This window comes from Vitis vinifera, chromosome 9, assembly GCF_030704535.1.
Source record: "Vitis vinifera cultivar Pinot Noir 40024 chromosome 9, ASM3070453v1".
NCBI lineage: Eukaryota > Viridiplantae > Streptophyta > Magnoliopsida > Vitales > Vitaceae > Vitis > Vitis vinifera.
Window position 1 is genome coordinate 4,115,001 of NC_081813.1, and position 12,744 is coordinate 4,127,744.

The 12,744-nt window shown below is 33.5% G+C and overlaps 2 protein-coding genes and 1 pseudogene across 2 annotated transcripts; all 3 read right to left on the reverse strand.

Moving 5' to 3' along the window:
* The window catches only part of LOC100266860 (G-type lectin S-receptor-like serine/threonine-protein kinase At1g67520), a 15,138-nt pseudogene extending 11,013 nt beyond the window's left edge, over positions 1-4,125 (reverse strand).
* On the reverse strand, positions 4,126-5,364 carry LOC109123131 (G-type lectin S-receptor-like serine/threonine-protein kinase CES101). Its single transcript, XM_059739835.1, has 2 exons — positions 4,244-5,364; positions 4,126-4,157 (listed from the first exon to the last, which is right to left on the reverse strand). Exons 1-2 carry the CDS (start codon positions 5,256-5,258, stop codon positions 4,126-4,128), a joined length of 1,047 nt encoding a protein of 348 aa, XP_059595818.1. The 5' UTR covers positions 5,259-5,364.
* Positions 5,365-6,761: 1,397 nt separating this feature from the next.
* Positions 6,762-10,678, reverse strand: LOC100852792 (G-type lectin S-receptor-like serine/threonine-protein kinase CES101). Its single transcript, XM_059739836.1, is given in 4 exon segments — positions 6,762-8,052; positions 8,130-8,341; positions 8,441-8,611; positions 9,897-10,678. Coding segments are annotated over 4 exon segments (1,704 nt in total). The 5' UTR covers positions 10,654-10,678; the 3' UTR covers positions 6,762-7,488.
* Between the last annotated feature and the right edge of the window lie 2,066 nt (positions 10,679-12,744).

Genomic DNA, 12,744 nt, shown 5'->3' on the forward strand with positions numbered 1-12,744 from the left:
AAAGAGAAAATTGTTTTATGGCAAGCTGCGTGCATCGCTTTAATTTGGGTAGTGTGGCTGGAAAGAAATGTAAGGATTTTTGAGGATAAAGCAAGGAATTTAGAGAACCTTTGGGATTCTATTCATTTCCTTGCTTCTTTTTGGGCTTTTTGTTCCAAGGTTTTTAAGGGGATTCCCCTTAACGTGTTACAACTTGATTGGTTAGCGGTGTGTAATTCCAATGGGTTGGCTAACCTAGAGAGTTTGCTTGTTTTTACTTTGTATTTTCTTGTATTTGATTTCTTGTAGTTTTGTTTTTCTTTGGTGGGAGGATTCCTCATCCTTCTCTTGTACTTCCTTTTTATCAATATATCCCTTTGTTGTTTCCTATCAAAAGAAAAAAAAAAAAAAAAACAAAAGAGAAAATGTGCACTAACAGGAAAAGACACAAAACTTTCCTTAAAAACAAATTTTGAAAAATGATAAGCCTGGATCATTATGATTATCGTAGGTGTATAATATGTTGACCCCATTACTCATGCTGATCCACTAATTACAGGGAACCCAAGGATAGGTGTTGACTGGGTTCCTATTCTCTATATATGTGATTGAGTCCTCATTGATAGTTTCATAATATCTATATATATATATATTCTAATTTATTACTCTATATGAGCTGTTTGCTACATGTAGAATTCATTTGAAATGTTACTATTAAATTTATTAGAAAGGATATTTAAAGATGAAATATGAGAGATATATTAAAGGTGAAACATGTGAGATGTATAAGAATAATTTTTTATTTTATTTTATTTTATTGTTTTTGTAGTAAAACATATTTCACTAGAAATTTTATTTATGGTACAAGAGTGATCTTTCACAATGAACTTTTTTATGGCAAAAAAGTGACCTTGTACCATGATTATTTTCATGAAAAAATGACATGTTGCTACAAACTTGTTTATGGTGAAAAATGATATGTTGCCACAAATTTTATTTTGTGGTAAAAAGTGACATGTTGCCACAAATTTAGTTGTGAAAAAAATGTTTATTTTGTTATAAAATTAAATTTAATGATTAAAAATATTTGCTCATGGACTTATAGCAAAACTTACCGCAAATAATTTTTGTGGAAAGAAATCTTCTACCACAAGATACTCTTTTTTAATTGTAAATTAATTTGTAGCAAAACCCCATATTTGTTGTAGTGGATCACTCGCCTCTTTGAAATCAAGATTGTTTGAAAGTACTAGGAGGCAAAGGTAAGTGGTTTGAGATTATGGATAGCCATAATTGAATCAATTTCAAATTATGGTTATATTGGTTAATTTTTTCAATAGAAGATCTTGGGGAGTCAAGTGGCAAGTTTTTAACTAAGTCTTTTTGTAATCTGTTTATGATTGATCCAACCTTAAGCACAATCTATCCATCTTAAAAATAGGGAGGGGTAGAGAAAGACAAAGGGAGTGAGGAAACTTTTGAGATATTATGTTGACATCAAATAGTACATGAAAGTAAAGTCACTAATGAATTCTTAACATACATTCTATTGTATTTCAATTAACCGTGTGACATTACCTTCGAGTGAATTTTGATCAGTGTATAGAATGAGGGGTGTAACCCAAGTATAACTGGCAGTTTCTTGTGAATATACCAGTGTTCTGAGAGACATATGAGACTTTTGGGTTCAAGAACTATACTGAACATCTATAATCTCTCTATAGCATTATCATGGTAGCTTTCAACTAATAAATGGAATAATTAAATGTAATAAGGAATTAGAAGACAGAATATAAGAAACCTAAATTTCCATCCTTATAATATAACAATGCCCATAAGTTCTTTGCAAATACATATCCAATTCATACATAAGATTCATGGAATATATTTCTAATATATCAGATAAACCCTAATGTTAGACAAATATGGATCAAATGAACCTTGGTTGCTCTATCTGGCTTCCATCACTGAGATTGATGCATTATTAAGAGAACAATTTTCTGATTTGTTTCTAGAGATCCCCGACTCTACTGGACTCCTCCCAATGAAAAATGCTGGTTGGCTCGGTGCAGATAATTGCAAAATCTCGTTTGTAAATATAGAGACAACATCAGACATTGTCGGTCTATCCACGGGATTTTCTTGAACACACAAGAGTCCCACATGAATACATCTCAGCAGCACATCATTGGGACACAAATCACCTAATGTTTGGTCCATTAGCTCTAAAGCTCTGCCTTCTTTCCACAGCTCCCAAGCCTGAAACAAGTCAATTAATTTTGTTCTTGACGTAGAACAGAAAACTCAGACTTTAGGAACTTACATATCCTATAAGGTTAAGTGGGCGCTCATGGTGATGGTTACTATAATTTTTTTTACTGCTCACAATCTCTAGCAGCAATACTCCAAAGCTGAATACATCAGATTTTGTTGAGAAGATACCCTCCATGGCATACTCTGGTGACATATAACCACTGTAGTTGCAATTGAATAAACTCTTAGTAGTAGTTTAAGAGATTTTTTTAATGTTTCAAGTCATACCAAATGTAGTACTATGTGCTTAGGTAGAGACATCATTATTTTACTTACTATGTTCCCACAATCTTGTTTGTATTTGCCTCAAATTCATTCCTGCCAAATATTCTAGCCATACCAAAATCTGATATTTTAGGATTCATATCATCGTCAAGTAAAATGTTACTAGCTTTTAAATCTCGGTGGACTACTCTTAATCTAGAATACTTGTGAAGATATAGTAGGCCTTGAGCAATTCCTTCAATAATGTTGTAGCGTTTTTTCCAATCCAACAAATAATTTTTGTTCCGATCTGTTTCATAGTAAAATATGTTAATAAATTAACCAAAACAATCAAAATGAAAAACCAAATTAGTAAGTTAATATGCACAAATAAACCAGGTTTGAAGAATGGAAGACTGCTCACCAAAGAGAAAGAAATCTAAACTCTTGTTAGGCAAGTACTCGTAGATTAGTTATCTTTTCTCCTCCTTCAATGCAGCAACCCAAAAGTCTAACAAGATTATTATGTTGGAGTTTTGCAATGAGAATAATTTCATTTTTGAACTCTGTTAACCCTTGCCCTGAACTTCTTGAAAGCCTCTTTATCACTATTTCTTGTTCATCCAATAATTTTCCCTGAAAGGTTTTTAATTTAGTGATTTCTTAAATCACTTCAGTAAATGTCTAGAATATGCTACTTCACCTTGTACACAGGTCCAAAACCACCCTCTCCAATCTTGTTTTCAATCGAAAAGTTATTGGTAGCAGTGGCTATGCTTCGAAAACTGAATAATTGCAACTCATTGCTCTTCTTCCTGTCATTTTCAAGCTTCTTCACATTGCTATACTTGACAAATGGTTTTGTGGCAGCTCCCAGCTCAAATAGTAGCTCTTGTTGCCTTTTGTTCTCCTCTATTAGAAATAAATTAAAGATAAAGACATGAAAACAATTAATAATCAATATAATTGCAAAACAGTTGAAAACTTCTTCTTTTATATAAGATTACCTTGTAGTTTGTGCTTTTTCCACCCTAAATAACATAAAGAGCATGACAGAAGTATTATCAGTGCTCCTCCTGCAGCAGTAACAAGCCATATCCACCACTTCCTTGCTGCATTGTCAAATGCACATCTAAATGCTAGTGTTGTGAATAACAATAATAATAGAAGGCTCTCACTGTAACAAACCCATTTGCCAAAATCAATCTCATATTGGGAATATTGATGCAGAACAAATTTGTATACATACTACAAGGTTAAATGCAATTATCATACATTCAGAAATTCTGCATATATATATATTCTAATATTCAGCATGCAATAATGCAAATTTGGGAGGGTAACAAGCTTGGAATTCTTAGTTCATATTTTCTCATATATAGTTCATATTTTTCCAGATTAGTGGGTACGTATTTTTGAAAATGTTTATCAAAGAACTTGACTTCTTGACCAAAAGAGTACAAATTAATGTTGGAGTAGAGGTATGTTGGCTACGATGTGCTGTTTATCCCTACAGGTGAAGGATTGGATATGCAGTAAATGCATTTATGTAATGTTTCCAAGGCTAAAAGTCATGAGGGCTTACCTTTGTGTGGGACAAGATGCGCCATGTATCTCTGACTCAAACTATCAGCTGTGAAAAAGGATCCTTGGGTCCAAATCTCACATCCAGTTCCATCGTCATTAGCAGAAGCAAAAGCAACACAAGAACAATTGTTGAAGTATTTGGCTTGACAGTCAAACAAACTCAAGTTATTCCTATCAGGGAACTTGAAACCTATTGTAGTTGACATGTAACCATATTCAAAAGCAAACATAATATTAGGATCCCTACACTCTGGCAGTACTTTCTCCTTGGCACACCCAGCATTACTTCCATCCCCTGGATCCACAGCTACAGAACAAACACCAAAAGGTGCTATATTATTCCATTCCTCCATAATTTCACCATCTGATAAAATTTTATACATTGAATAAGTATGACTTCTATCCACAGAGTATGTGAAGTACTTTTCATTCTCATCTGAAAAGTATCTGAACTCGGGATTAGAATCTTGGGAAAACCTTGACACATATTCAAAACTCCCGTTGTGCCAAGGCCCACTAGTCCAATAGATATCTCCTTGCCACAAGATGACCAATTGGCTTGTAATATTTCGATCCAAGCCAAGGGTAAATGATCCTGAAGCAGGAGAATCATCGCTTCTCCATGAAGTTAATGACCAGGTATGCCCAGTTTTGAAGTTAATCCCCAGTTTCATGCCAGGCAAAAGTGTGTCCGTGGGATAATCGAAGCTTTGCCATAAGATATTCCCAGTGGATCCATTGGATTTCAGTTCCCTCAGTATGAAATTGCCATTATCCAGTAGTGTAGCACTTGCATTACTTGATGCTTGAACCGAATTTAAGATAATTGGACTACTTCCGCTGGATGAAATTCTCAAGTTGCCATCACTGTCAATCAAAAGAGATCCAGATGTGTCAAGGATCGGGTTGTTCCGGTTTGCAACCCACACTTCTCCTTTACCAAGTGGAACTGGCCAGTGATAAATGTTGAGCAATATTCCTAAGTAACGTTTCCCTGATGTACCATGGCTGAAGAATTCTAACCTGAAGACCCCATTAGCTGAAACCAAGTGCTGCCAATCTCTCATCTCCTGGCCTTGTAGGATTGTGTCTGTGTCTGTGTCTGAATAAGAAGGGCAGGTGAGGAAGCACCATGAGAAACTGAGAAGGAGAAGGTTTCTTCCTATGCTAGCCATTAGCGGATAGTGCAGACGTGAGGGAGCGATGTATTCATATGAAATGATCGATGAATGTTAGGTAGCGCGCTGACTATCATATGAGTCTTGAATAATGGAATTTGGGGGGCTGCTACTTTGTTTCTTGGTGGAATGGAACTTCATATGGACCAGACTTTTTCAAATGAAGTTGAATTTCACTGGTAGAACACTTGAATTTCATTTAGACTTTTCAAATGAAGGTGGAATTTATGCTAATACACATTTTGCATCTTTTTATGATTTTTTATTTTATTTTTAATTTGAAAATTATGAATAATCATAGAAAAATAAATAAATATGAACTATTATAGGTTTGAATTTGATTTTGTCTTTGTACATTATTCATATAAATTTTTATTATTTAAATTATTTTTTAAGATTATTAATTTAATTATAAAAGTAAAATAGTAATTTGTTAATTAGTATTTTTAAAATTTTATCTTTAGTGAAGTAATGGTAAGGGTCTTGTTGTGTCTTATGAGATTGTGAAATCAAATAAACAGACACCTTTTGAGGCTAAATAAACCCTAATGTAAGAAATCATAATCACCCCTCTCCTCTTTCAATGTAGATATAATGTTCTCATTGCATTTAATAGGATTGTGAGATTAAAAATATAAATACACCTTATAAGGCAAAACAAAACCCTAAACTGAAGTCGAGAATCGACTCTGATACCATCTATAATAGTCCACTTCAAACCATATAGATATTATCCGTTATGAGCCTAAATGACTTTTAAAACTTTAAAATATATCTACAAAGTTAAAAATAACGCATACATATATAATGTGTAAACACAACATCCTTGTTGTGTCTCATGAGATTGTAGGGAAAAACAGAGATATATTCCTTACAAGACCAAACAAACCCCTAAATTGGGATAGGAAGTCGACTTTGATATTATTTATAATGATTCATTCCAAACTATGTAGATATTGTGTCCTATGGGACCAAGGAGCCTTCAATATCTTAAAACACGTCTCCAAGGTTAAGAAGAGTTCATACATATACAACGTTAAGAACTTTTTTCCATATTCGATATGAGATATATACAATGGCTCTTCTTCCTATCTCTTTCAAGCTTTTTTGTTAATTTGTTTGAATTGATTAGAGTGTGATTTATAAAGTTTATATGCTTTACCTCTAGCTTCTTTTATGCTCTTTAGCATGCTCAAACAGTTAGAAATATTCTTTCAAATTATAAGTTATTGTGTGAGACCTACCTTCCAGTACTCTGAGTCTTCTCATGTGGCATGAGCACAACTAGAGTGTATCTCTAGAGCATTTATCAGAGACATCCACTACTTCCTTATATAATAGCTGATTTTTTTTGTTCTAGTGTATTTACCATTTTGTTGTGACTCATCAAGTCATAACCCCAAGTTAAAAACTTAAGTAAATGAAGCCAATATATAGATACAACATGAAAGATAAGAATTTATTTATTTATTTATTTTTGCATCCTACAACACAATACCATTAATCTCAACATTTGTGAAACACCTATTTAATTACACATAAAATTCTTGGAATTGGCTTATAGAACTAGAAAATCTTCATAGATTAAACAAACCCTTGATATCTTCATCTGGCTTCAAGCACTGAAATTGATACATTATTAAGAGAACAATTTTCTGACCTGCTGGTGGGGATCTTTGACTCTTGGACGGTCCTTCCAATGAAAAATGCTGGTTGTTTTGGTGTAGATAGTTGCATACTTTCATTTGAAAGCATAGAAAGAACTTCAGATATTGTGGGTCTATCTATTGGATTTTCTTGTACGCACAAGAGTCCCACATGAATACATCTCCTGATCACATTTTTGGGACACAAATCACCCATTGTTTGATCCATTAGCTCTAAGATTCTGCCTTCTTTCCACAACTCCCAAGCCTAAAACAAGTGCAAATTTATATGAAGTATTCATCAAAATTGAAGTTTATACAAGTCAATTGATTTTGTTCTTCGAATCTTGAAAAATGAACTTACATATCCTATAAGGTTAAGTAGACGTTTATAGTAATAATTACTATAATTTTTTCTGCCACTGACAATCTCTAAAAGTAACACTCCAAAGCTGAACACATCAGATTTCATAGAGAAAATACCCTCCATGGCATACTCTGGCGACATATAACCACTAAAATGATAGTTAAATAAAATTGATTAGTATCGTATGCTTGGTTATACTCATAATATTTACTTACTATGTACCAACAATCCTCTTTGTGTTTGCTTGAGATTCATTTCGCCCAAATATTCTAGCCATGCCAAAATATGATATTTTGGGATTCATCTCATTGTCAAGTAAAATGTTACTAGCTTTAAGGTCTCGATGGACTACTTTCAATCTTGAATATTTATGAAGATAAAGAAGTCCTTGAGCAATTCCTTCAATGATGTTATAACGTTTCTTCCAATCTAACAAATTTTTTTGAATAGGATCTGCATGCATCATAGCAAAATTTGTGATAAATAAGAGGAGCCAAAGTAATTAATAAAGACCAAAATAAATATATGATGCATGAAAAGTTCGAGTTGTAAGGGTTAAATACCAACCGAAAAGGAAGAAATCTAGGCTCTTGTTGGGCAAGTACTCATAGATTAATATCTTTTCTTCTCCTTTAATGCAGCAACCCAAAAGCCTAACAAGATTGTTATGTTGGAGTTTTCCAATAAGAAGGATCTCATTTTTGAACTCCTCTAACCCCTGTCCCGAACCTCTTGAAAGTTTTTTTATTGCTATTTCTTGTTTGTCAAGTAATACTCCCTGAAAAGATCATACTTAACTCAGTAATTTATTAATTCAACAATATTAATTAGTAAAAATATGTGATATCTACTCACCTTATATACCGGTCCAAACCCGCCTTCTCCGAGCTTATTTTCAGTTGAGAAGTTGTTTGTAGCAGTTGCTATGCTTTGAAAGCTGAATAATTGCAACTCATTGGAGCTCTTTCCATTCTTTTCAAGTTTATTCGCATTGCCATATTTGGTGAGGGATTTTGTAATAGCTCCCAGCTCAAATAGTAGCTCTTGTTGTCTATTGTACTCCTTCTCTATTGAATGAAAATAGAAGTTAAGATTTGCAAGGAACTGACAATCAATAAACGGTCAGAAATGTAAATAAAAGTATCATTTCTTATGTGAAAATTTACCTTTGATGGTGAGGTCTTTCCATCCTAAATAGCATAAGGAACATGCAATGAATCCAACTGATCCTCCCACTATCACCCCCACCGCATTGATCAACCACGGCATACCCTCATCAGCTGCATTTTTTTCTTCTATCACCCTCTTCTCATCGATAAACCACGATCGATCATCAGCTGCATTTGCAAACATTGAGTACAAGCATAGGCTTTTTTTCATCATGCAAGTCTGATTTTCACTTCTAGTAGAAAAGATGTATATACGTACATGGAGAGATAGATAAAATAAGGAGATCAAAGGGTGTTTGTTTTATGAGTTTTTTGCCTAAAGCAATTTACTTTCAGATTTTAAATTATTTTTCTACTAAACATGACTTATTACAATTTTTTTTGCTAAATAAAAAAGGCCAAAACATTTAGTTTTTTCTAAATGAAAAAAATAATAGATTGGTTTTTCTTTATTTTTTTAGTGCTTAATAGATTAATAGAAATAAAATATTACAAAAACAAAAAACCTTATTTAACACTATAAAACAGTACTATTTGGTTTTAAGTTCTATTTAGAATTAAATAAAACAAACAAACAAACACCATCTAATACTGTGTTTACTTAATTCTAAATTGAACTTAAAAGTAAATAGAAATTAAATAGTATTTAATAATGTCAAGTATTAGATTATTTATTTTATTTAATATTTTATTTCTATTAAATATTAAAAAGTAAAGAAAAATCTTATGTTTACCATTAAAAAAAAGTTATTGATTTTTTATTTAGTTAAAAAATTCAATAAATAAGTAATAAGTTAGCAAAAAGTTAAAAACTAAATGACATAAAATCTAAAAGCAAATTGTTTTAAGCAAAAGATTAAAAATAAATAAACACTACCTTATACCTAATTTAATAATCTAGGTGAATTTTTTTAAAGTTTTAAGTTTATATTGACAAGAGGACTCTCTATGAGGCTCGTATTGTAGAGCAAGCAAAGAAGATGTAAGGTCCGGGTTAGCACTCGTGCAAGAAAATGGCCTAGCTAACACTCCCCTTATTGAAAACTAAAAGAAAGCCTTGATCAATATGAGAAAGATGCGCTCAAATACCCAACCTATTAATGGGGCTTGGGCTCGAAGGCCGGCCTTACTCAACAAGAAGCACCATTTTTAGTAAGGTTGCTTGCTTCCACTCATTGAAGATTCTATCTAGAAAACATTTGGTCTTCTTAGCAAAGCTTTGAGATGGCCAAAATCTAGGTGAAACCCATGAACTAGATGTGAAATAACCCTTTTATTTTTCAACACTTGTGTTGCATATGCAAAATCATGCATGCCAACATAATTTAGGATTTAAAAAAAAAAAAAGAAGACACTTTTTAAATATTTTATTTTTTGAGCCTTAGTTTAATTATTAGTATTAATAAATAATACATAACAAAAAGGTAACATTTCCTAAATTTCTAAATATTACCTTGATTGCTTGGTAGAAAGTAAATTTCTCTGGCTTGCCCGTCATAGTACTCCTCAACCCTGAACAGTCGTTGCATTTCTTTACTCCAAATTTCACATCCAGTTCGGTCGTCGTTAGTTGAAGCATAAGCAACACAGGGACACTCGCTCCAGCACTTGGCCTGGCAATCGATAATACTCATGTCGTCATCAAACCTAAACCCATTTGGAGCGTAACCCCTCTTAGGACTGAAGTGGCGAGGTGTAGAGCTCCTGCACTCTGGCCTAGGAAGTAGCGTGTCGGTAGGGTGATCAAAACTTTGCCACAAAACCTGCCCCCATCCATCTGAAGTATTCTGATTCTCTCTCAATACAAGATTCCCATCATCCCTTAGAATGGCACTAGTACTGTTAATGTTTGCTTTTTGAGTGTAATTTGATACCAAATCCTTGCTGCCTCCACTGTGAATAATTATTAATCTTCCATCGTCATCATCTATGGTGAGATATCCGGATGAGTCAGGGATTGGGTCATCACGGTTGGCAACCCACACTTTCTTGTCATCGTACTTGGTGTACCATATCCCTAAATAGCGCTTTCCCGAGGCATCCACGCTGAAGAATCCTAATGTAAAAGCGCCATTAGCAGAAATCAGACACTCCCCATCTCTAAGCTGTTTGCCTTCTACTAAAGTGTCTCCTTTTGAATCACAGGTGCTTCTGAGGAGGACGAAACATAAGAAAAAGAGAAGAATGAGGTTTCTTCCTTTGATTGCCATTATTAATGGACAGTCATGGAGCTCAGGCATGTGGTACAATATATGAAGTTTTTAGAGTACCATGTATGAATCCAATAGTGCTGTTGTGTGGAAATTGTATGTGGGCATTTCTTCCAAGCTTTTCCAATGACTTATCTCCACTTCACCTGCACCATTTGGATATTCAAGCCTCCATGGATGTGATTCAATTCTATTTTATTTGTGGTGGATGCAAAGTGAATTTTGATTCAAAAAGAGTCGTCATTGTTTCCACTTTATGTCCTCATGTTTTCAAAAGATACAATCAAATGCCAGCCACCCAGCACTTCTTGAAAACGTGCTTCATGGCTGGAAAGCACTTCTGTTAAAATAGATTTCTTATCAAAATCATCATTTTCTCTGAACCAACTCTCATCCGCGTTTTCCTTAACAAAAGATACTATGCCATTCATAAATACTATTGGGGTAAATATCGCTTAAGAGGTTTGCTTGTGGTGGTACAAATAAAAGAAATCTCTCCATACCTTTATCTAGCTTCCATCACTGAAATAGATGTATCATTAATAGAACAAACATTCTAACTTAGGACTACGGATCCTTGTTTGTGGCATAGTTCTCCTAATAAAAAAGGCAGAGAAGTGCAATGTGAATGCATCTAATCACGATGTCTGTCATTGTGGGTCTATCCATTGGATTTTCTTGTACACAGAGAAGTGCAATGTGAATGCATCTAATCACGATACTATTAGGGTATGAACCGTCTAATGCTTGATCCACTAGCTCTAGGGCTTTACCCTCTACCCACAACTCCCATGCCTGAAAGAAGATCGATCCATTATATAACACATTTGTTAAAAATTGATGCTTAAGAGAAATAGACTTAGAATTTGGAAAACTTACATATCCTGCAAGGTTGACTGGATGTTCATAGTGATAATTACTATGGCTTTTTCTCCCACTCAGAATTTCTAATAGGAGTACCCCAAATCTGAATACATCAGATTTTGTGGAGAAAATACCATGCATGACATATTCCGGCGACATGTAACCACTACAATGGAAAATAAACGAACTCTTAGCTTTTCAAAAAACATATATGAAGTATATTATACGCTTGGTTATAGACATAATATGGACTTACTATGTCCCAACAACTCTTTTTGTTTCCTCCAACCCTTGCCCTGAGCTTCTTGAGAGTCTCTTTATCTCTACTTCTTGTTCATCGAGTAGTTTTCCCTGAAATAATGATATTTGTTAGGTGATTTCCATAATCATTTCAATAAAATTAATATACAATGCTAGCTTACCTTATATACTGGTCCAAGGCCACCTTCTCCCAGCTTATTTTCCATGGAAAAGTCATTCGTAGCAATTGCTAGGCTTTTTAAGCTAAATAGCTGCAATTCGTTGGTCTTTTCTCGTCTCCTTCCAAATTTAACATAATTGCTGAGAGGTTTTGTAATAGTTCCTAACTCAAATAGTAGCTCTTGTTGTCTTTTGTTTTGCTCTGTTAAACATAAATTAATAGAAGTTTAGACATGTCAATAATTAATAATTAATGATGAGTGGATACTAAATTCAAGGTGCTCCCACTATATGTTTGTTGATCAAGATTGGTTTGACTCTAATGGTGTGCCTACAAAGTTAAAAGTGGAGTTATGAGAATCTTAGAGGATAATTTTATTGTAATGGAAGGACAAAATTAATTATTTTTATACTTTGTAGAAGCACATTTATAGGTCGAGTTGTAGATTTCTTTTTTAGAATCACTTTATAAATTTAATAAATTTTATAATTAGATTTAAAATTTGATAAATTATATAAGTATATGACTCACTTAACCCAATCTTATAGTTATCGCATGTTTAAGATTGTGATTTCTTCTTATATGTCATATCTCAACATCATTTTCTCTTACTAAATACTCTCTTAGACAATGTGGAATTTGTGTGAGATCGATGAACTTTAATGGGCTTCCCTTCAAAGTGAAGTAAGGGTCTGTATAGGTCCATATATGTTCAAGGAATTCACATCGTGCATTTTACAAGACCATATTACAAGATTAACAACCAATGTGTCAAGTATAATACTTGAAATATATGAGGAAAGTAG